The sequence below is a fragment of the Lissotriton helveticus genome, chromosome 6, assembly GCF_964261635.1.
Source record: "Lissotriton helveticus chromosome 6, aLisHel1.1, whole genome shotgun sequence".
NCBI classification, from domain to species: Eukaryota; Metazoa; Chordata; class Amphibia; order Caudata; family Salamandridae; genus Lissotriton; species Lissotriton helveticus.
The window spans coordinates 1,229,278,080-1,229,302,734 of record NC_136067.1 but is presented as its reverse complement, the minus strand read 5'-3'; the positions used below and the strand labels follow the sequence as shown (position 1 = coordinate 1,229,302,734).

The 24,655-nt window shown below is 40.8% G+C and overlaps 1 protein-coding gene across 1 annotated transcript in view; it reads right to left on the bottom strand.

Moving 5' to 3' along the window:
- LOC144762658 (uncharacterized) overlaps positions 1-24,655 on the bottom strand; it is a 1,356,333-nt gene that overhangs the window by 1,075,301 nt on the left and 256,377 nt on the right. The window contains exon 6 of the mRNA XM_078647891.1: positions 2,987-3,052. Coding sequence (XP_078504017.1) covers positions 2,987-3,052 — 66 coding nt within the window. The remainder of the gene's footprint in view (positions 1-2,986; positions 3,053-24,655) is intronic.

Below are 24,655 nucleotides of genomic sequence, written 5' to 3'. Positions count from 1 at the left end.
GGATTCACACAAAGCTCCACAACTAGGATTTAAGGTACTTTGTTCAGCAGGCTAGGTCCCTGTAGATGGCCTGTACTCCATCACGGCAGGCCTGAACTTCTGGCTTTGTTGCGACCAGATGTCTGCAGTAACGCTTTTTTTTACTTCATGTTGCTATTTTACTTAAATACTTTGAAATGCAACAACTCCAGTTCTACTATTGGATTTTTATCATTTTGGTCTTGTTTTTTAAATTATTTTCATAAAAATTATTTCTTTACAAACAGGCTCTAAAGTTAAGTCTGACTGCTCTGTGCCAAGCGCCAGAGTGTGAGCACAGGTTAATTTAGGGTTTTGTTTGCGTCTTATCCTGACTAGGATTATGGTTGTTACTTGCCCAGGGCCATTATTTGATTTGGTGATATTACCTTCCTTTCCTTTTGATTTTGTTTATAAAAATGCGATTGAACGTTTGAGTTATTGAACTCCTTGCTTTACAGAAATTAGACATGACGGGGCATATTACCAACAACTAGCGATAATTTTTGTCTCTAACTTGTTTAGAGACAAAAATTATCGCCGCACATCGGCGATTTTTATCGCAGATAAACCTTGCTATTAGAATAACGGCCGCAATGCATGAATATCGCTGAAAAGTCAGCGATATTCATGCATTATCGAGCAAATGCTCTTAGCCATGTTATCCACCTCCCATTGGATAACATGGTGAAGAACTGCTCAGGGCAGGTGTTAGCTTTTGGAGATATTCGCGCTTAGCGCGAATATCTCCAAAAGTTGGTAATAGGAGATAGCGATGTTAGTGACTGTTTCCAGTCGCTAACATCTTGGCACGCCCACTTTGCATGTCATTAGTGATAAATATCACTGACATGCAAAGTGGGGCCCAAGATGGTCGCTATCTCCTATTAGCTGTCACTAACTGGTGTTAGCGACAGCTTGGTAATAGGGAGATCATTTTATCTCCGCTTTCTTGGCTTTTAAAGCCAAAAAAGCGGAGATGTTAGCGACTGGAAACAGTCGCTAACATCGCTATCTCCTATTACCAACTTTTGGAGATATTTGCGCTAAGGGCGAATATCTCCAAAAGCTAACACCTGCCCTGAGCAGTTCTTAGCCATGTTATCCAATGGGAGGTGGATAACATGGCTAAGAGCATTTACTCGATAATGCATGAATATCGCTGACTTTTCAGCGATATTCATGCATTGCGGGCGTTTTTTATCGCATTTGCGATAAACCTTGCTAATAGCAAGGTTTATCTGCGATAAAAATCGCCGATGTGCGGCGATAATTTTTGTCTCTAAACAAGTTAGAGACAAAAATTATCGCTAGTTGTTGATAATATACCCCAGGGTTTCTTCAAGGCACCAGCTAACTGTGGGGCATATTACCAACAACTAACGATAATTATCGCTATGTTGGTTTAGCGGCGATATTTTTATCGCCGAGCTGCGGGGATTTTTATCGCTTAGGAACCTTGCTATTATCAAGGTTTATCTCCTAAGCGATAAAAATCGGCCGAAATGCATGAATATCGCTGAAAAGTCAGCGATATTCATGCAGTACCGAGCTAATGCTCTTAGCCATGTTATCCACCTACCATTGGATAACATGGCTAAGAACTGCTCAGGGGCAGGTGTTAGCTTTTGGAGATATTCGCGCTTAGCGCGAATATCTCCAAAAGTTGGTAATAGGAGATAGCGATGTTAGCGACTGTTTCCAGTCGCTAACATCTTGGCACGCCCACTTTGCATGTCATTAGTGATAAATATCACTGACATGCAAAGCGGGGCCCAAGATGGTCGCTATCTCCTACTAGCTGTCGCTAACTGGTGTTAGCGACAGCTAGGTAATAGGGAGATACGGTTATCTCCGCTTTCTTGGCTTTTAAAGCCAAAAAAGCGGAGATAAACCCCCTTGATAATATGCCCCTGTATTCGGAAACATGGTGTAAATGCAAATGGATAATGTCTGTTCAGGAGAAGCAAGCATTCATGGACACTTTTTGGAAAAAAATGCTTTAATGGCTTTTTAGTACTAGTAGTCATTTTCTGTGATGTGCTTGGTGGGGTTTTTTATACATGAGGGCACCTTCAACGTGGAATTTGCTATCAAGATTCTCCTTCCCGCAATATGGATATTTTTCTTCCAATGTTCTCAAAGATCTTGAAAACATCAATATTAACAATAATCTTTGAAGATATTGCGGACAGCTTTCCTTTTCACAATCCGCCTTAATGCTAAGCTTTTGAATAGGGCAGGAAATATTGGTATTATGCTGTTGAAATCTTTAAATCTTTTGAAATTTGCAAATGTTGCCTTACACATATTATGATTCTTTTGCCATTTCTCGTTGACGCAATTCGGCCTAATTTGGTTTGAACAATAATCATGTGGGAACAGAACTGTGGCCGAGAGACATTTTCTCCTCAAAACAGTCTCTGAGTCCCGCTGGTATTTTAGGGGACGTTTCTACACTAGGTATGCCATAGTGCAATTTCATGTTATTTTCCTTACAATTAAGTGTATGGCTCTAAAAATTAGTAATTTCGCTTATACCAGAATTGAATTCTACTGTTTTTCTGGAACTTTATTGTAGGCATTCATGTGCCACTGGCTTCAGTTAGCAGATTACCACAATGCCTCTGTTTTATAACAACTGCAGCTTGCCAACAAGTCTACAGTGTACTGGGAGTTCCAATAGACAAAGTATGACTGCATCATAGCTCTGAAGAAAATATGCCTTTGGTATTGAGAAAGAGAGTTCGGACGTTTCCCATTTTGAGGAATACAATTCAACTGTTTAACAAACTCGCCATTTATTCCCAGGGTTTTTTTATAATAGATTGCCGGAATGATTCTGAGTCACTTCTGGGTTCCACAGAGTGAGCACTGTCACTGTCACCATAAGAACATCCATCAAAAAGGTGCATTACGGAAAGAGACTTGCTTAAAATGCTATATTTTATTATTGATTTCTTCTTACCTGCTTTTTTCACTTCTGGTGCAGCTTTCTTAGTTTCAGAAATTCTTTTCTTTTCTTCTGATACTTCTTTAAAATAAATACAAATATTTAGCGATTCTTGATCCGAAGAAACTACTCACACTTTACAATGGATTTTCCAGCTAAATGTTTCTCATGTAAAAGATGCAACTCATCCTCCATTAACACGACATACAACTTCACATGAAAGCAAAACAAAAAAAACTTTCAATAATGTGGTAACAAGAAAGAATGTGGTAAGACGAGGGTGAGAGGCATTCTCGAGTTATCGGAGGAATTGGAGTGATGTATTCCTGACTTAATGGGGAATTCACAGAAATATGCCACAGCTACTCATGAAGGAAAGCTTTGTGAGCATAGCCAGCAGAGTCCAGTTTATGATGAAAAATAAAATAAATCATCGAGGACTGCAACGTATGCATATTATCAGGTTATACCAGGGAGTCAAGTGTTCCATAAAAAGATTTAATTATAATGCTTCTGAAAGACCAGTAGGATGAATATGTTTCCAAATACCATGGGAGGTCATTACGATGGCGGATGGACTACAGTCCGTCCGCAATCGTATCGTATGTGGGACCGCCCGATTACAAGGCGGTGGTCCCACAGGGTAAATTAGGATGAGACTGTCACCGTGACAGTCGCATTGCCCATGTTTTGTATGGCGGCGGGTGCTGCACTCTGCAGCGCCCACCGCAAGACATAAACAGACACCCCACACATATCCCTGAACTAGGGTGCCTACCACATGGTGTAAGGATATGAAGGGGCATATGTCCCTGGCCCAGGGGGTTAGGAGGCGTGCTACAGGCCCCAAAATCAATTTCGCCTGCTGTTTTGCTGCGATTTGAGTGCTGCAGAATGATAGGCGGAAAGGTATATTGTAAGCCCTACAGTGGTGCCTGACAGGCACCGCGGCCATTCTGAAACTACGTGGAGGTCCAACAGGAAGCTGGAGAATGATGCCTGACAAGACCGTCACGGTCGGAGTTTCCTACCACCCGTCCAAATGCCATCATAATATGGCGGACAGAAATCCCTGTTCCGATGGTGGCGAGATCACTATCCAACAGCCTGTCAATGGCGGTCTCGCTGCCATTGTAATGACCCCACATGTTTTTATTGGGATATTCTCTATCAGTCGTGCAAGCCTGATGTATGACACCCTGCTGTTCATTAATACCAGACTTTCCGAATCAAGGGGTTGTCAGTACCTGAGGCCAGTTCTCCTGTATGCCATTTTTTGCCCTGTACGTCATTTCATTGCTACACTGCCCTGGCCTTTTTGCTGATGAAAGAGTTAAGCTTGGTATTTTGACTGTGCGAGGGATTTATGCACAATGTTCAGATTACAAGTCTGAATCTCAGACAGACAGACAGCTCAGTGGTTTGATAAGCATGCTTGAGAAGGCTTTTTAGACAACAATAGATAGAAAACTTAGGGGCATATCAACAAGGCGGCGATAAAAAATGATCACACTATTAGTAAGGTCACGCTACTGCGTGAATCCTTGCTTTAGCGCCCTTTCCTGTAATACCCACCTTTGCATCTCTAATGAGATGCAAAGTGGGCAATCCAGCTCAAAATAACTGGAGAAATGTCGCTAACCGACATTTCTCCAATTATCAATGGGCACGCTAACAAGCATAGCGATAAGAAAAAGTAGCTCTAACCTTGGTTATCGCTACTTTCCTTACCCCTGCTTTTGCCTACACAATGTTAGTCAATGGTTGGTGGATTATAGGGCTGAGACCACCCAGCCCTATCAAAAAGGATATCGCAGTTTTTCATGGAACATCGCTGGATAACCAGCGATGTTCCATGGAAACCATCGTTATTTCAGGAATATTTATCGCCAATGCGCAATGCGTTGGTAATTCAGCGATAGCATGGCGATAACTATCTGAGACAGCAAGCAATAAAATTCCTCATGCTAAGGGCAGCCAGCAATAATTATCGCTGCCGCTTGTTGATATGCCCCTTAATGAGTACCAAGCAGAGTATTTAGAGATATATGTCTATGTTTCAAACCACATGTTCTAAACCAAGCCCGACCAACTCTGTTTTTCTCCCTTCTGTAGCTGATAACATGGGCACACCCGAGCAGTGAAAAGACAGTAGAGAATCCACGGATTCATTCCCACTCATTTTCGATTTATTGTTTCAGCTTTATATTAAAGCCTTACAAAAATGTACACATTACGGATTTCCTGAAAACATGTAAAATCGTAAAACAAAACACAGCCTGGAAAATGTCCGGCCTGTCTGTTCTATAACAAAGTGTTAGGGCATATTTACGTTTCCTTGGGCCATATTTTAAAAACAGGGGAAGAATATAAAACCTTCAGGGGGGCTAGTCTCAGGACACAAAGCAGCATGAAGAGCAACAGTGTTTCCTGGCCGCTCAAAGGGCAGTAACAAGTGCCAGCACTTGGTCCAGCAATCTTGGTCCAGGATTTGGGATGTGCCTTAACTTGCAGTGTTCCTAGTCTGAATGTGAGATATAAAGCCCTTTTCTCAGGTGGCAAAAACCAGATCTAGGAATGGCTCCCACCGGGGTATAGACTGCACTCGCAAGAATTTAGTCAATAGGGCACCTTTCATAGCCTCTTGCTTTTGCCACATATGTAGCCAGTATTTCTTTTTCACCATTGGTAACATGGCATTGTTCCTATTTTCTGGGATTTACCTTATATCTAAGCAGTCTATTGACTTGAGGGTACGCTCTATATTTCTCAACCAAAGCAAACTGCTGCAATTTTGGCTTCTCAGGATATCCTTCAGGCTCTTCTGGAACTCTATGAGTGCAGTAGTAGTCCAGACTTGTATACCCGGGCCAACTGGGCTGAAGGCAATGTCATCAGGAACAGAGGTCATTCCCAGTTCAACTCTGAATATTGCTATTACGGTTCCTGGGCCTAAGTATAGTAATCGCCTCAGGAAGAGGTTTTCCACTTTTTGAAGCACCTGCACATTTATGTGATCCCAGGTTTTGACACCTTACAAAGTAGCTGCTACAGCTTTGGTTTTATATGTGGTTAGTGCAGGCTTTATAAGGAGATGTTTAACATTTGTTGGCTTATCTCCGAACCAATTCGGCTTGTTGTGACAAGATTACTGTAGAGTTGCTTACTTGGGCACCCCGGTGGAGCTGGTCGTTGATCTGAATCCCCATTTATCTTAGGTTTTGACCTGCTCTATTAGTTCCCTCTAGATGTTAAAGGTTGATTCTAGCTTGCCTTTTTGATTCATTATTATAAACTTTATTTTCTGTATATTGATTGTTCATTTACTTGTTTTGCAAAAAACGTCAAAGCCTTCCAGTAGCAGATGCATTGACAGCTCTGTTGATGCTAGGATAACAGCATCATCTGCAAATATTAGGATCAGAAGATGCTGGAGACCCAGCTTAGGTACATCTGGGCCAAGATCACTAAAAGACTTTACAATGCCATTGATACAGATATTAAATATGTCTGGGGCTAAAACGCAGCCCTACCTGACCCCTGAATGTCAACCAAACGTGGCCGTACATTCGCCTTTGTAACTGTATTTCAATGCTGCTGTATTGCCAGTGTGGAGGTTCATTAGCAAATTCAGTAAGTATTTGGAGACTGCTAGATCCGCAAGGATACTCCGGAGTGTGGACCAATCCATGCTGTTAAACACTGTCTTTAAGTCTATGAAGACCAAGAAGATCAGGAGTTTCAGAGAGCTACATACTTCAAGCAGATCATGTATAATCACAGAACATGATCGATTTTACTCTACCACTTGCGAAAGCCAACTTGGAGATGAGATGTTATGTGGTTGCTCTCCATCCAGGACTTCAAACGAGTGAGCAGCAGTATGTCATATATTTTGCCAACACTGTCCAATAACGAAATTGAGTGATAACCAGTGGATCATTTCTCCTTGCTTTTTTGTGAATTTAGACTATTACAGAGGACCTGCAGGAGCCTGGCACCACACGTTTTGTAAATATGGCATTGAATGCTTCTGTCAAGGGACCCAACAACACATGAAAGGCCATTTTACAATAAGTGTCCCATGGGCACAATGGGCGTTTGAGGTCGCTTTGTGCGCCCTGCGGCACTATAGTATTATAGAAGGAGGTGCAGATGCTTGTGCATCCCCTTCCATAATACTAATATCGCTGGCGCACTTAATACACCAGCGCTATCTTTAGAGGGTGTTCCCTTATTTGCATGGGGGGTGCCCTATGCAAATGAGGGGATTCCTTGGATTCTGCACCCGTGCTATTTTCGAGACGTGGGCGCAGTCAAAGCAGCCCTCAGTAGGCGCACTAATAGTGCGCCATTTAAATTGAATCCCAATGAATGGAGACTCTGGATAACTTTTTCCTTTTCCATTAAAGTTTTCAGGAGTAAAAGCAAGCACAAGATACTGTGGTTTGTGATAGCTTTCTATTCTCTCTTTGACCAAAATGTCAGTGGCAGATTCCAAGCCTCCAGATAGATAAGTATGTAATGTAATCAATAGCACTAGCATGCTTCCCTATGTGGATGGCTGGTTTTGGGGATTGTTGGAAGTAGTTTGGCTATTCAATGGTCTCAGGCCCACATTTAGTATTATCATTCTTAATCATTCCACTTTTTATGTTGTTCTCTAGCCTTTAGATGGAGGAGATGGAAGCCCCAGGCGTGGTCCTCATCCAATACTTTTCGGTCCTGCAGGACTAGATGAAGGCTAGTATTCAGGTCTCCGGATGAATTTATTATTCGGGCATGGTTGTCAGGGTGTGAGTGGGTAGTGGCACTTTCCTGCCTCAGACTGTAGGGAATCTAGAGATTTTAGAAGGATTACGTTTTCATCCCTCCCACACACTTGTAGATATACATTGATAATGTCTATCACTCCTTTGCCTTTTCCAACTCCAGGTGTTGGATATTATTGTTTATGGACGAAAATGTTAGCATGATCAGTGTAGGAGGTTTTGACCCAGATATGAAGGCTATTCTTTGCCCTCCCTCTTGGCTGGCTTGTGGCAGGCGTGTTAAAGGAGATGAACCCTTCTAGATCTATATTCCTTGAAGCCCAGGTTTGTAGCAGGCAACAGATATCTTTAAGTTTCATGTATGCTACCCGATGCTTATGTTCCAGCCTATTATCTGCATTGGGTTGGAGGCTAGTTGAGGGTTTCACTGGTATTCCTATAAATGACTGCATGGTCAACCTGCAGTGTCAGTGGCATCCCACCCAAGTCTCTGTTGCATATTAGTGTGATTAGGAGTGGCTCTGTGCTGTCTGCCTGGAAGCAATTGAATATCTGCTGCTGCTGCTTTGTTTGTTCTTATGTGGAACATTAGTTTCTTGAGATCACCTACAGGTGGGAGGCTATAAGAGGAGCAACATGCTCTGTTCAAGATTGCTTAGTAGGTAAACTGTCCTTTGGGGTTTGAACTTTGATGTCTTTTGGGTCCCACCTCATAGATGGGATGGCATGGGTCAACAGGAGGCTTCTCGACTATTATGCCCAAGAATGTCAAGTTATTGGCATAATTAGTAACATGGTCTGCTGCAGCATAATTGCTCCAGAGCATTATAGTCTGCTCCCTCCCCTGCAGGCGAAAACATACACTAATCATGTGATTAGACTTTATTTGGAATAACCCTGGTAGTGAGTTCACCAATTTAAGTATATTGCCCCTGTTTAAAATATTGTTGTTCCTCCTTGACTGGTACATCGTTGTGAAAACTGGAGCCACTCAGCCTCTGGACCTTTTGTTGGTCCGAATAGGGTGACTGGGCACTCTATGGGAGGAAGTTGGTTGGGAGTCAGATGTTTGATGGGCCAGGCCTGGCATCGCTGCATGAACTGCAGAGTTTGTGATCGTAACATCCTTAGCAAATTTTGGTGTATTAGAGGCTTCTACCACTGGTCTCAAGGGGTGTTCTGAGTTCATAGAGTTAGTAGAGGCAGGGTAGAAGAGGTCATCATTGTCTTCAACTACCATTCTCAACTTGGTCCGATTTTGAAATTGTTTGAAGAGCTGCATTCGAGTTTGCTAAGTTAACATTGGGTACAGCCACAGAGACAACCAAAGAGACAATATTGTTTTCCTGCGCTAACGCAACTCTTGCACCAATTTCCATAGTGCGTTGGTTAATTGGTTGCAGATCAACCTACCTGAATCCTTCCTTGTGTCTGTTTTGGTAGGGCCGCTTCTTGCACCTCCTACTACCATTGTCAATTTTGGGCAAGCTAGCCTTGCCCCAAGGCCTTGCAGAGCTAGTATATCTCCCTGGGCTCTCCCAGGAAGCCCATATGGTTATTCCATATTAAGCTGGCAATAGCACACTTGCGGTATACCGTCTTTGCTTGCTTCGGGTGAAGGCAAAGCATGGGGACTTTTGGTGCATGTTGCTGTATCATTGTTGCAGCAGATATAGAGAGCTCCCTCTCTTTAGCAGGTGTTTGAGCTAGCCGCCTTGACAGATTTCAGGCCATTAGGAATTCTGTTGATGTGTGAGTGTATCTTGCTCTCTTTATCACATTGGTACCTGAGGTAAGTCGAGGGTATGGACTGCAGTGATAAGTTGGTAGGCTGAGAGAGCTTCAGATTATCTGCCAAAGATCCCTGAGTAGAGACCACTTTCCCTCACTAAACATAAAATGGTGGGGCCAGTGTAGGATGGCAAGCATTTAAAGAGGGCTAAAAAGATCCAGGGGACTTTAGGACCTTCCCAGATGCCCATATTTTCCTTCTGGTGAATTTTGGCTAAATCTTGATGGAGGCTGGTATTTTCTGTATCTCCCATTTTTTAAAAATTTTAGTTATATATATCGTATGGGAAGTTATTTTTGTCAGTTTTTTTAATGTTTATACCCTAAGGGTAGTACTTTTGTCAGATTTTAGCAGTTCCTGATTACACTTTTTTTGGGTGGAGATGATTGACAGGATCATTCTTTGGGATGAGCAGGTCCACTGGCATGTTTATGAGTGCCTCATTGGCCATCCTTGAGAGCTGGTTCTTGCAATCCTCAATAATTCTGCTTTATGTGTGGAGCTTTGCAGAGTTTAAAACTTGAAATTATCAAGGACCCCCTGTGAATAGATACAATTCCTGGGACAGGGTAAACCATACAATAGAAAACAACATTTCCAGGCAATATATGACAATTGCAATGAAGAAAAAGAGTTCAAAGGAAAAATATTTAAAAAACCATACATTTTAATTTTCTCAACGAAAATGTTTGTACTTAAAAACAACAGTAAATGACTTTCATTAATACATATCATAAAAATATTACAAAAATCAGCAGTTTAATATTGGTAGCTATGGTTTCTTCGACGCGCGTTCGACACTGAAGGTGTCTTCGTCAGGAAATTACCATCAAAAAATAATCTAAAATCGAATAAAACAATATTTAGAACTTATTTTTACAATACATTGCTTTTTCTTTGTAATTCTTTTTATATTTAGCTGCTCTAATAAGATTAGACATATCTGGAAAATACCAGTTGGTATATCGATTGTCAACAAAGCATACATATTTAATTATAGCACTTGACAGTCACAGTATAAACAAAAATATACATCAATGAGTTTGCTTTAATATATTGTGTAAAGCAGTTTAGGAAGAAAGCCCCTTTGATTGGCTGATATGTATTAATGAAAGTCATTGACTGTTGTTTTTAAGTACAAAACATATTTTCGTTGAGAAAATTTAAATTTATAGTTTTTTAAATATTTTTCCTTTGAACACTTTTTCTACATTGCAATTGTCATATATTGCCTGGGAGTGTTGTTTTCTATTGCTTTGCAGAGTTTACCCATAATTGGGGAGCAGTAGCATGCCTCTCCAGGCATTAATGCCTGGGTAAACCTGCTCTTAACAAATTCTCCTGTGGCAGCCATTCGTAGTTCAATCCGGTTACCACGTTCGTGGCATCTAACGACTCCCTTAGTGTCTAGTTTTTGCTCATCAGTTTTCGATGACAGTGATATCAAGGCAGTAGCATTGAATCTGATGTTCTGCACATGACTTTCATGAGATTTAAAATGGGTCGGGCAGGTGGTGTCTCGAATTCCTTGAGTCACCCTTCTTTAGTAAGATCAAGGACTTCAAAGAGGTAGCCCCCTGCTGGGATATTTGTTTGTAGTCTGCCTTTTAACTGAATGTCTACATTATCATTACATTACAATTCATTTTGATCAGATCCTCATCATCTATCAGAAAGGAACCCAATGAGGATCCGGAGTTCAGTAAGGGCCTTGAATTATACTTGTTCCCCTTAATAAGCAAGGCCACTCAAGGCTTGGATTTGTTCCTCATCATTGGTTGACCAGTTCAATGGATTGCCAGTTATATATTTTTATTACTTGGGGTAGCACAGAGCACCTCTTGGTGTCTGCTGCACTTCAACTAGCACGAAAACTATATTCAGATTTTGAGGGTTGGTTGTGATAACACCCTGCGCTTCTGTTAGCTTTCGTCTTTTGATAAGTCTTGTTACTTCTTGCTCCGGGTCAACTGCTTAAGAAAACCCTGCAGCGACTAGTATTAAATCCTGGTTACCATTAGTAACAAGTAGTTGGACTGCAAAGGCACAGGTGAACAAACCAGGTAAGTGGGCATGCTGCTGTTGAAAAGGTAGGGATGTAAGTGTATGTGTACGAATATTAAGAGAAGCCTTAGTGGATGTTTCCCCTGTGGGGCACCCATGAACGTTTGTGATAGTATTGACCACTGCTTGCTTGCGCATTTTTTTTAGTTGATGTTAATGTTGGATCTTTAAGAGCAAGCTCTTGCCACCTTCGTTGGGCACAGCACTCCCTTGCATCATACATGCTGTGCTACTAGCATAGAATCGATCCGTATTAGCTTTATCTGCCAGTGTTGATTTTCTAGTTTGTTGAGGGAGAACTTCCCCAAGTTGATCATCCATTGCTATTTCAGCTTCAAAATGACATCTCTCATTCATCCTCAGTTTAGAAGCTTTTGCTTTGGCCCTTGTCTCACATATGATGCTGTTACTTGCTGTAGCTGTAACCACTGTGGGATATGTTGCAGAGGTAGACGCAATAAGGGGGACAACCAGGAAATCAATGAATGGAAGGTTCAGATGCAAATAGGCCCTTCTGTAAGCATTGCCTCACCTTCCCTGATATATCGTGCAGCCTGGTGATTCTAGGGAAGGGGCATGAACACGCTGAAGGGGCCCCACCAGAGCTTTAGCAAAAGAAGTTGCGGCTCATATTTTCTGTACTACATGCACTGAGAGTAGCTGCAAGTAGTCTTTGGCAAAACCTTTATGTCCCAAAAGTACAAAAGGTAAGATGAAGGACTTCAAGGCTGGAGTTAGGCTGGAAATGGGCTAAGGCTGCTTTGATAAGCACCGACAGACACAGAAATGTCCACAGCAACTCAACTCACCGCATCTCATCTTGTAACCCCACTGTCCAATTCTAGGTGGCAAGGTCATAGAAATGAGAGTCACAAATGCCTACACCTGGGACCAAGCATTGAAAGGGAGGCCCCCCAAGCAAGCCGACAGACAATGCAGTGCAGGTAGCAAAGCAAACATGCACATGACAGAGAGGTGTAGAGGTGGTGTGGAGTCGTGTAGGCGGCTCCCCACCACACAAGCAAGCAACACTGACCTAATGTTTGCCATCTCCACTCACTACGGATGGCCACTTAGCCCCTATTATGATGTTGGACAGACCACCACTGACAGGCCTTCAGTAGTGGTCCACCCTACATATAGGGCAATGGTCCGACTACTGGATTATGATACCAGCAGTCGGAGTGCAAAGGGTGGGGGAAAGACTGCAGCCTTCAACAGGCTCAAGGAGCCCATCAGGGTGGCAGTCAGACAGCAATCCCCACAATGAAGGCGATGCCTGCTCAGCCACCGCTACAGGTATTGCAATGTCTATTTCCCACATCCTTTTCATGGTGGTCCCACTGCCATGGAAAGTCTATTGTAAAGGGACTTTGGGGGCCCCTAGGAGGGCCCCCATACCAAGTGGGCCGCCGCTATGTGGCCAGGGGAGCACATGTGGTGCCCCCCAAACATCCATGTACTGTGTGCCAGGCACCACATTGTGCCTGGCACAAAGTGCATGTGTTTTTAAGCATACCTTTTACTACCGCTCAAGCTAATCAGGTCCTGCTTGCTGCCTCTACAGGCTATGGGGTCGAGCATCATGGAGCAGGCACAGGTTTAAGGGCTTTGAGAAGGGGGCTTCAGACAGTGAGGCAATGCACTAGTGAGTACTAGTTACTGGTTTCAGCCCTGCAGGCTCTAGCACCACAGCTCTACGCCTTTCCACTCACCTGCTAGACTTCAACCGCCTTGTCTCTGAATTAAGCGTTGACCGTGCCCTTCACTCTACACTGTTCTATTTGTGGGTCAGTTTAGTAAAAAAAAAAACACTCAGGAGACTATGGGTGAAGGAGGCCTCCCTAGGTAATGAGTTGGGCAGTTATTCACCCTAGGGTAAGTTTTGGGGAATTGGCCTAAACAAAAGGCTAAGCTTTTGATAAGTAAATGGAATGAGTATGTTGTTAACAACACAACAAACAATAATTTAGTAAATTAATTACAAAAACATAATGGTCCAAACCAAACTATAATAAATGAGGTCAAACTTGTAAGAAAATTGAAAACTAGTAATACATTTATTAGAGACACAAAACTTTAGGAACATAATGAAAAAAGGTGTTCCATGAAGGTAAATGGCAAACTAAAAAAATTCTGTAAACATGAATTTTCATGTGGGTGAATTTCATGCTTAAGCCATTCAAAAATGTGCCTTTGTATTTAAAAATTATTGTAAATGACGAATAGGCTAACACTTAAATCTGTATCTAAGAGCTACAGGTGGTTCAATACACCGGTTCGAATTTACAAAGGTAAATTTGAAATTAAACATAAGTCTACCTCCATGTTTAACCTTTTACACTTGCCAGATCTTCACAAAGGGATTTGTGTCAAAATTATAAGCATTCTCAAGTGTTGATTTCTGAGCTATGAATGCTCCTAAACCCCATTCAATGGGTGGAACATGAGCTTTCAGGGTTACTTACTTTAAATTACCACACTAGCCCCACACACCTAGCAGCCCATACTTAAAATATAACTAAAATAAATGAATGCACTTATCGCAATAATAACTAATTAAATATTAATTAATACATTACCAATTATTTGAACAATAATTATTTATCAATTAATTGATTAATTTAAAATTCACTTTTCACCCTATATCCCTACTAACCCACCAAACTGCACCTAAAAATTATTTAAATATATAATTATTGCAAAATGTACATAATTAATATTCAATTCATTGTTAATTAATCATAACTTAACTTTCCACCCTAAACTCATACAAGTCCAGCAACCAGCACCAAAGAAATCGCTTGAAAAATATAATTATTACACAATTTGCATAATTAACAATCAATTAAATAATTATTCATACATTGTTAATTAATTGGTGATTAATTATTTCTTATTTACCTTCCCAACTAAACCCCTTCAAACCCAGTAGCCACATATTATATAACATAAAAATATAATTACACAATTACCATAATTAGTAATCAATTACAATAAACAATTAATAATAATTGATTAACTATTTATACTTAATTAACTTTCCATCCTACGTCCGTTTCAACCTAGCAACATGTGACAACAATATTAATTACTATTATAATTTAATTAAAAATGATGAATCACATTACGAGTAATCTTTTAATTGATAATTAATTATGAAATTGTTTACTACTTATATTAATTGTTCAATTATAGTATATTTTAAGAATTTTATAAATTAATAGAGTTATGTTTCATATGTGTTATGTGTTTGAACTGAAGTACTTTCCCTACTTTTGCATAGACTGGAGTGGGAATAGTGAAAGTTACCCCATCAAAGTCCAAATCCTTCCCTACTGTTGAATCGATTGGAGTGGAAATAATAAATTGTACTCCTCTGAAGTCCAATGATTCCCTACTGTTGCAGCGACTGGAGTAGGAGTAGTACATTTTACAACCCCTTTGAAGTCCAATGCTTTCCGTACTGTTGCATAGACTGGTGTGTGAATAGTAAATCTTACTCATCTGGAGTCCAGCACTTTCCCTACTGTTGCAAAGAATGGAGTGGGAATAGTAAATATTACCTCTCCAAAGACCAACATTTTCCCTACTGGTGCATACACTGGAGTGGGAATAGTACATTTTACACCCCTCCCCCCCGAAGTCCAATGCTTGCCTTACCGTTGCACAGACTGGAGTGGGAAATAGTAAATTGTAACCTTCCAAACATCAATACTTTCCCTACTGTTGCAGAGACCGAAGTGGGAATAGTCAATTTTGCCTCTCCAGAGTCCAAGACTTCCTCCACTGTTGACCAGACTGGAGGGAGAATAATACATGTTGCTCCTCTGTAGTGCAACACTTTACCTACTGGGGCACAGACTGAAGTGGAAATAGTGAATTTACATCTCTGAAGTCCAGTGCTTTCCCTAATGTTGCATAGATTGGAGTGGAAATAATAAATGTTACCCCTCCTACCTCTAACGCTTTCTCTACTGTTGCATTGACTGACGTGGTGATAGTAAACTTTATCCCCTCCAGAGTCCAATGCTTCCCCTACTATTGCACAGCCTGGAGTGGAAATAATAAATGTTACTCCTCTGGAGCCAAACGCTCGCCCTTCTGTTGCAAAGACTGGAGTGGGATAGTACATTTTATCCCTCCGGAGTTCAAAGTTTTCGGTACTGTTGCATAGACTGGAATGGGAATAGCAGATTTTACCCCTCCGAACTCCAAAGCTTGCCTTGCAGTTGCATTGACTGGAGTGGTAATTATATATCTACTATTTTGAGTTTTCAATGCTTTTTTATATTGTTTAAATATATTTAATATTATAATGTGTTTCATTTGGTATTATTTGTTTATATGTATAATTTCTTTATATCATATAAAACTATTTTTAGTAAATGTATTTTCTAGTTTTTTTAATTTTATTAATTTGTCAATTTATAACATGTTTTCCATTTTTATTTTGTAACCTTTTTCATTATGTATGTATGTATATGTTTCTATATATTATATATATGGTTTTCATAGTAGTAAATTAAAAAACTAAACGTTTACTATAATGTAAAATATTTTTTGGAACACTATTGTCATATTATATTTATATGTATATATAAACATATATATATTTATGTGTAGGTTTATAGAAGTTTATATTTTATACAGTATTAAATGGTTACCTAAATGTAGTTAATTCACATTTAATTATTGGTATATGTTAAAATATTTTCAATTTACTATTTTATTTTATTTTATTTTAAATATTTTTATTAGCAATACAAGAATAAAGAAAAATTACAATTTGAACAAAACAAGACATACATAACAATCATGAGAAAAATAAGCGGTAAAGCAGAATGGGCATAGTTTCATTACCGAGCCAGATTATACAAATTATATCATGGAATATTGCACAGCACAATCAAAAGAAAAGATAGAAAATAGGATATTTACCCAATATTCAACATTAGTACAATGTAATAATCAATGTTTATATAAAAGTACCCCAGATTTTAACACATTTAATTAAAGATCTGACCCCTGTTAGTTTGGCCATAGCTTACTCCATAGAGTGGATATCATTGACTAATGACCACCACTCCATAATGTGAACGGGCTTCAGGGAAATCCAGGCTCTAGCAATGGTTAGTTTAGCAGATGACAATAAAATAGTTACCAGAGCTTGCTGCGGGATGGTGACGGTATGAATATCTAATAATACTGCTGATGCAGACAGTAAGGGCGGACTAACTAATTTTAATTTCAGTATTTTATCCAGAGCTGACCAAAACTCAATCAGAGCCGGGCAAGAAAACAGCATATGCTCCAGATTTGCAGCAAGAAGATTACATTTAGGGCATTAGGAGGCCTATTAGGATGGCGGACGGACCTGCGTCCGTCCGCCACCCCCGAGGTGGAGGGACTGTCCGCAGGGGCAGCGGCGGTCCCTCCATTGCAATTAGGATGTGACCGCCACCCTGGCGGTCACATCCCGTATCTTTAACCTTGCGGCGGGTGCTGCTTGAAGCAGCACCCGCCTCACGGTTAAAAATGCATGATTTGCATTTACATGCACAACGCGGCAGGCACCACGCGGTGCCTGCCACTTTGTGCATGGAAAGGTGTGCACCTCCACCCCCCCTTCACCCTGGGGGCCCGTAAGGGGCCTCCAGAAGCAAAGTTCCACATGCTTTTCCACGGCAGAAAAGCCGCCGCGGAAAAGCATGTTTCACCACACATCCTAATTTGGATGACGGTGTCTTGCAGACACCACCACCAAATAGCGCTCATCATCCTGCGGATCAGCGGCGGACGGACCTGCCATCCACTGCTGTTCCCAACGCCATCCCACCGCCATCCTAATCTGGCGGTGGGTGTTTTCTGTCACCGCGGTGGTGAATCCACATACTCCGGGCCGGCGGTGGCTTCCACCGGCCCGGAGGATGCAGATATGCGGATTCACCGCCATCATAATCGACCCCTTAGTACGATCGCTAAAGGAAGTATTTGTAGACCATTTGGATATTCTTTCAGGCGTATGATATAATATACATGTTGTTTTGAATTGCTGTAATCTTAAGCTTGATGATTGAACGCAGTTATTGATATTACACAAAGAAGCAGCGATCTTGTTGGGAGTTATATTAATTCCCAGCTTATTGCTCCTTTTCTCCGCTAATTTAGAGCAATCACTGATTTTGTAAGTATTAAAACACTTATAGGCTTCACTAATTAGAGATTTATTCTTAGATGAGTAAAGGCAGTCCCATATATTGGAACCCATAAGTTCTCGCACCTTCATCTTATGTATCAAAAAGTCATGAATTTGCATGTATTTAAATCTCATTGAATGTGTCAGTTTGTATGAATTTTTAAGTGTTTCAAAATCCAAGAAACCATGTATTCCGTATAGATCCCCTAAAGTTTCAATGCCATGTGAAGCCCAAATGTTTTGAAAGTGAGTGTAACTGCACACCTTACTTTTTAATGTGAACCTCACTGAATGCCAGTAATGTCAATTTTTGTTCTGTGTGCGTGCTACCGTGTGTTGAGTGATTAGACCACTGTCACTCAAAGTATGTGAATCAAAAAGAGGGCTCAGGAATACCAAAGTCTGAGCACGGTGCACAGCTTAACAGTCGACAGTAGGTCATCTCAACATTTTTATATACACAAAGTTTAAAGCTGTAAACTCAATTAATTCGAATGTTCATTTGTGACCAAATTCATTTTTATATGAGCATTTCAAAGGAAAAACATACAGATTTACTTATACTGTAATAACAAGGCAATTTAACAACAGTTGATTAGTTTGTCATGGAATGTCTAAATGCTGTTGAAAGCGGAAAAACGAGATAAGTCCAAATTAAATTATAGAGAGGTCCCAATGCATTTCGGGTTCCAACAACTGAACCCTTCGTCAGGGGAAAAAACTCAACGGGATCCAAAATCCAACAAAATCATCCAATAATATCTTCCGCAGGAAACCTACAACACAAAAGATTACATCTATCAACCCCTGACTCAATCTACTATAGAAACTGAAACCATCACCTGCTACACGATTTACAATTAGGGTTTGCACTCACCAAGATTAAGAACATAGAAAGAAAGAAAACAGTTTGAGAATGTGCGAAAAAAATGTGAAAAGAAGTGTGAGAAAAAGTATGAAAAAAAGAACCCTAGAAGTGAAATGCGTGCTCAGCAAGTATATTGTGCCAAATTATTGTAAAGGATCCTGGAGAATTATCTCTGTGCTCATGCCGCTATGCGATTATACAGATGGACAAGAGATTCCGTCTCCCAATACCATTAACCATGATGTCCTCTTACCAATCCTCACAATGTAATACGTCAGTGGAGAAGAGGTCCCTCTGCCCTAGAGTCGAACGCGGGTGGTATTTAATTCTGTAAAGCGCATCATGTGTAACTCGAAGTGTGCTCTGTAATGCCAATACGAAACTGGGATCAGAAAAGTCTATACAAACTGTCTGTTACTGGCTCGTTAGTGTGTGTAGAAAAAGGTTGGTTGGACCGCTTACCGTTTATGAATATCCACGAGGTGAAGCTTAACCTCGATAATACTATGTTATGGGTCCACTACTGTTCCTCAGCGTGCAGTATCTCAGTACGTTTATGCCACTCTCCTGCATATAGGCAGAAAAAGAGGCGTGTGAAGGTTAAAATGGAATCGTGAGTTAAAACGTTCCGGTATTTGGCAAAGTTACTATCCGAGTGTTGCAGTGTAACAAAGCATGTACCTGCTTGTGTCTGTCCTGTATACGCTCACGATCGTCCGCCTCGCCGCATCGATTGTCAAGTTAACCCAGCATGCGTTGCGAATTTAAAGGCATAGTGTCACATTTTAGTCTATGTCGTGTGGGGTTCGAATCCTGATGAACCCGAGCTCATGTAGATCCATGTAGAATGGCAAAATGTCGTCTAAGGTACTCAAAATTTGTATGTCCGATGTGCATGTGGTAAAAAATAAATAAAATGAGTAGATGTGCAATAAGGGGTGAACATCCGCCACTGTTGGCCATAATACGTCCGTGTCGATATCCAGTCCGTCGGACTGACAACTTTATTGTTCCCGCTAGTTGTCAATCAGAATGGGGATATAAAGAATAACGTGAAGCTCATCTACGTTATGTCTCCTTTCAATGTGAGAAACCATGTGAGTGAATATGTGAAGCTGAATAAGAACTGATGCCTGTGGAAGTGCAAACTGTGGAAAGTGCAGAAGAAAGCAAAGAAACAAAGCATGTCGGGTGTAAGTTCGTTGCTTGAAAATGCGCAACAAAGTAACAGTATTGTGGTGAGTAAAACGTCATGAGAGATGGGAAGGGGAGTCGGTGTAGTTTCAAAAAGGAGAGTGCAAATCCTGTACAGAGATATCCATTTGCATGAAAAGCAAACAATAACATCACAGAAAACATGACATTTCATAATGATCATTTAAACCCGCTGGAACCACAGTACCCAACAGTTTGATCCAATATGTATCTCTGTGTGCTAAAGTTGTGTGTGTGTCTATTCCTGGTTGTGCAGTGATGCATTCTAATACTGTGAATCGAAGCTGTGGTATGGTATGTGCTGCCTGTGTCCAGTGGACTGCTAATGGTGAAGTAGTGCTTTGATTTCGAAGCGACTCTTGTGCTCCACAATTCTAGTCTTGATCTTGCGGCTGGTTCTTCCAACGTATACCATGCCGCACGGGCACTTGATGGCATAAATGACCTGTTCGGTGTTGCAATCTGATGTGTGGCGTAATTTAATGTGTTTGCCCGTGTGTGGATGTGCAAAGACATCTTCCAATATGACATTTCCACATTGCCCGCAATTATGACATTTTTTCATCCCTTTGTGCGCGATAGGTTTACTTGGAGTTGTTTTCAGCAGTTCTCTTAAATTCCTTGATCTCGTGTGGGCAAAAAGTGGAGGACCTTGAAATAAACCTTTAAAGTCTGGTTCCTGTTCAATGATGTCCCATCTGTCCCTGATGATCTTCTTAAATTTCATGGCTTCTACGGAGTGTTTTAGTACGAACACTTCGCGTTTTTGTGTAACTCTTAGTTGAGGTTTCAGTAATGCATCTCTTGATTTTGATGTAATAAGAGTCACAGCTTTCTCCAATGTCACCTCCGGGTACCCCCTGTCTTTGAATCTTTGACACTGTGCCTGTATCTCTTGATCACATGTACTCTTGTCTGATGTGATTCTCTTGATTCTCATAAATTGAGAAAGTGGGAGGTGTTGTTTCAACGTCATGGGATGTGCACTAGTGAAGTGTAGGGCATTGTTCGCATCTGTGGGTTTTCAGTAAACAGAGGTTGCCAATCCTTGTTCTGTTTTGATGATTTCTATGTCTAGAAAGTGAATGTGATGTTTTTGTATGTTATGCGTAAATTGGATTCTTGAGTTGTGCGCATTCAAAAGTGCAATACTCTCTTCTAGCTGTGTCTGGGTGCCTTTCCAGATGACTGGGATGTCATCTATTATATCGGAAAAATGCTGTTGCATGTGTCTGCCAAATGGGGTTAGTGAGAATGTATTTGTGTTCAAAAAAGGCCATGAAAATATTCGCGTATGACGGGGCTCCGGGAAAGCCCATGGATGTTCCGGTTCGCTGTAAATAAAACTTGTCTTGCCATGCAAAAAAGCTGTGAAATAATGCAAAGTGTAGAAGTTCCAGTAAGAAGGTTGAGTGTTCAATGCTCATGTCTGAGCTTAATAGTCTCCATTCGACCGCCTCCAAACCATCCGCGTGAGCTATAGAGGTGTAGAGCGCTGTGACGTCGATTGTACATAGCAGAATATCCTCCTGGAAAACCGATTTTATATTTTCTAATTTTTGTAAACAATCAGTGGTATCTTTCACGTAAGTTTTCCACGTTTGAACCAAAGGTTGTAGAAAGTGGTCCAAATAGTATCCCACTGCTTCATGGATTGAATTGCACCCTGCCACTATGGGTCTAAAGGGCGGTCGTTGACTGTTTTTGTGCATTTTTGGGATCATATAGATCCGTGGAATCTTCGGTGTTTCATTGACAAGAAATTTCGCTGTTTTGTCATCAATGATTGCATTCTCTACTGCTTTGGTCACCATGGGCCAGATGTAGGGGAGAAAATACCGGTCGGTAACGGACGATTTCGTCCGTTACCGACCGGTATTTAGGATTTGGCATGTAGGGGCCATCATTTTACAGAATCGGTAAATTTACCGATTCGGTAAATTTACCGATTCTGTAAAATACCGAATCTGTATTTTTACCGATTCGGTAAGTCCACATGTAGGTGACACTCCTAAGAGTGTCACAGGCCCTTAAGAATCGGTATTTTACCACCCAATCCTATTGGGTGGTAAAATACCGAATTCAGGTGTGCATGCACATCAGTGCATGCACACCTGTGCCATGTGACACACAGACATTCCCTTAGGGCATGTATGTGTGCCACATGGCACACATGCCTGTATTTGGGGTGCTAGAGGTATACAACCTTTACCACGCAACTTTTACCACGACCTACCATTACCACGCAACTTTTACAACGCAGGACCCTTTACCACGCATACCATTACAACGCTGGTATTTACAACGCAGGTACTTTTACAACGCATACCATTACAACGTAAGTATTGGTAAGTATATAATTTTATTTAAAATATTTTAGGTTTGAATTTTGGGTAAATGGGTATTTTTAGGGTTCAGGGTCAGTTTTCAGTTTTTGGGTAAAGGGGTATTTTTAGGGTTCAGGGTCAGTTTTCAGTTTTTGGGTAAAGGGGTATTTTTAGGGTTCAGGGTCAGTTTTCAGTTTTTGGGTAAAGGGGTATTTTTAGGGTTCAGGGTCAGTTTTTAGTTTTTGGGTAAAGGGGTATTTTTAGGGTTCAGGGTCAGTTTTCAGTTTTTGGGTACAGGGGTATTTTTAGGGTTCAGGGTCAGTTTTCAGTTTTTGGGGTACAGGGGTATTTTTAGGGTTCAGGGTCAGTTTTCAGTTTTTGGGGTACAGGGGTATTTTTAGGGTTCAGGGTCAGTTTTCAGTTTTTGGGGTGCAGGGGTATTTTTAGGGTTCAGGGTCAGTTTTCAGTTTTTGGGGTACAGGGGTATTTTTAGGGTTCAGGGTCAGTTTTCAGTTTTTGGGGTACAGGGGTATTTTTAGGGTTCAGGGCTGGGTTTGGGTTTTGGGGTTCAGGGGTATTTTTAGGTTTTAGGGCTGGGTTTGGGTTTTGGGGTACAGGGGTATTTTTAACATATATATTTAAAAATTAATAATTAAATATTAACATAAATAAGTAAAATATTAAATATTAAAATAATAATTTATTAATTAAAAAAATATTATTAATAATTATTTTACCATATTATTTACTTACCTATACTTACGTTGTAATGGAATGCGTTGTAATAGTACCTGCGTTGTAAATACCAGCGTTGTAATGGTATGCGTGGTAAAGGGTCCTGCGTTGTAAAAAATGCGTGGTAATGGTCTGCGTGGTAAAAGTCCGCGTTGTAACGTCATATATCCGTGCTAGAGGGTGTCAAAGTGACACCCCCTGCACCCTTGCAGGATTCGGTATTTACCGATTCCGTAAATACCGAATCGGTATTGCCCATTGATTCCTATGGGCTTCAAGGCCCATAGGAATCAATGGGCAATACCGATTCGGTATTTGTCGAATCGGTAAATACCGATTCTTACCGATTCGGTAAATTGAAAAATAAATGTACCTACATCTCACTACTTCTATTTTACCGATTCATAAATACCGATTCGGTAAAATTCTGTATTTATGAATCGGTAAAATAGAATTACCTACATCTGGCCCCATGTTTCTTAATGCTGCGATTAGCTCACGGGTAGGATCCATGTCTAGTTGAATATAGGTGTCTTGATCGGTGACATGTTGATTGACGTTCTCCTCATAAAAGTCTTTATCCATGACCACAAGGGCTCCCCCTTTGTCTGCTGGTTGAAAAATAATCGTGTCATCTTGTCGTAGTGAATTTAATATTTGTGATTCCTTACGAGTCAAGTTCGAGCTAGTCTTATTGTGATACTTCACTTGTTGCAAATCCTTCTTCACTAAATGTTCAAACGTATCTAGAGACTTATGTGTAATGGGTGACATAAAACGACTCTTAGGACGAAATTGTCTGGATTCCTCATCTGTGGTTTCACCCTGAGGTAACGTGGAAAAAACCACTTAAGACGAAGTTTTCGTGTGAATTTGAATAAAGATACCTCCGTCTCTAAGTCATTGGATGAATAAGTTAGCACATAGGAAGTGCCTTTGTCTAGTACTTTGATTTCTTGCGTGCTCAGATGTCTTCTGGAAATGTTTATGACCAAGGATCCTATTTCTTCACACTCCATGCTGGTCTGCCCTCTGGTTTTTTTTAGGTTGTTTTTCCCCTTCTGGTGCGACTTCTGGTGTGCCCAAGTTCTTGTCTGGTGGTGCCTTGGGTGTTGGGTCCTCCACTAAAAAAGTCTGCGATGTAGATGCAGAAGCAGAGATTTCAGAGGCTGCCTCTTTTTGTGGATGTACCGTAGTGGGTTTAGGGCGTTGTAAGGTAAGGTCCTGATCAGGTACTAGACTCCCCTCTGATGAGTTGGGGTTAGTGTTAGGATTTTTGAAAAAACTTTTCTGGGCGTAATTTTCGGCCCATGAATACACCTCGTCTAACTTGTAGTCAATGGTGTCTCTTCTAAATTTACATATTTTTCTTTTGTGCACCTCCTTCGCATGTTTGTCTAAATGGTTATTTATGTCCTCCAAAACTTTTTGCCAATCTTCGCCTTCCATTTTTTGGGATATTTCATCCTTGAGTTTGTTGATGTCAGATTCTAGTTCAGTCAGAATGGATGAGATTTCCTCTATGATGAGAAGTATTAGATCCAATGAACACTTGGTCAAGATGGCATACCATCGTGCCATAAATGCCTTATTGAATTTAAAAAGCATTGGCTTAAGGGCTATTCGTAACCCGCGGGGGATTCTTTGACTTTGTGGTGCTCTTTGAGGGTGGTCGCGTGGAGACGTCGGTTTGCACTTCCACAGGCATCAGT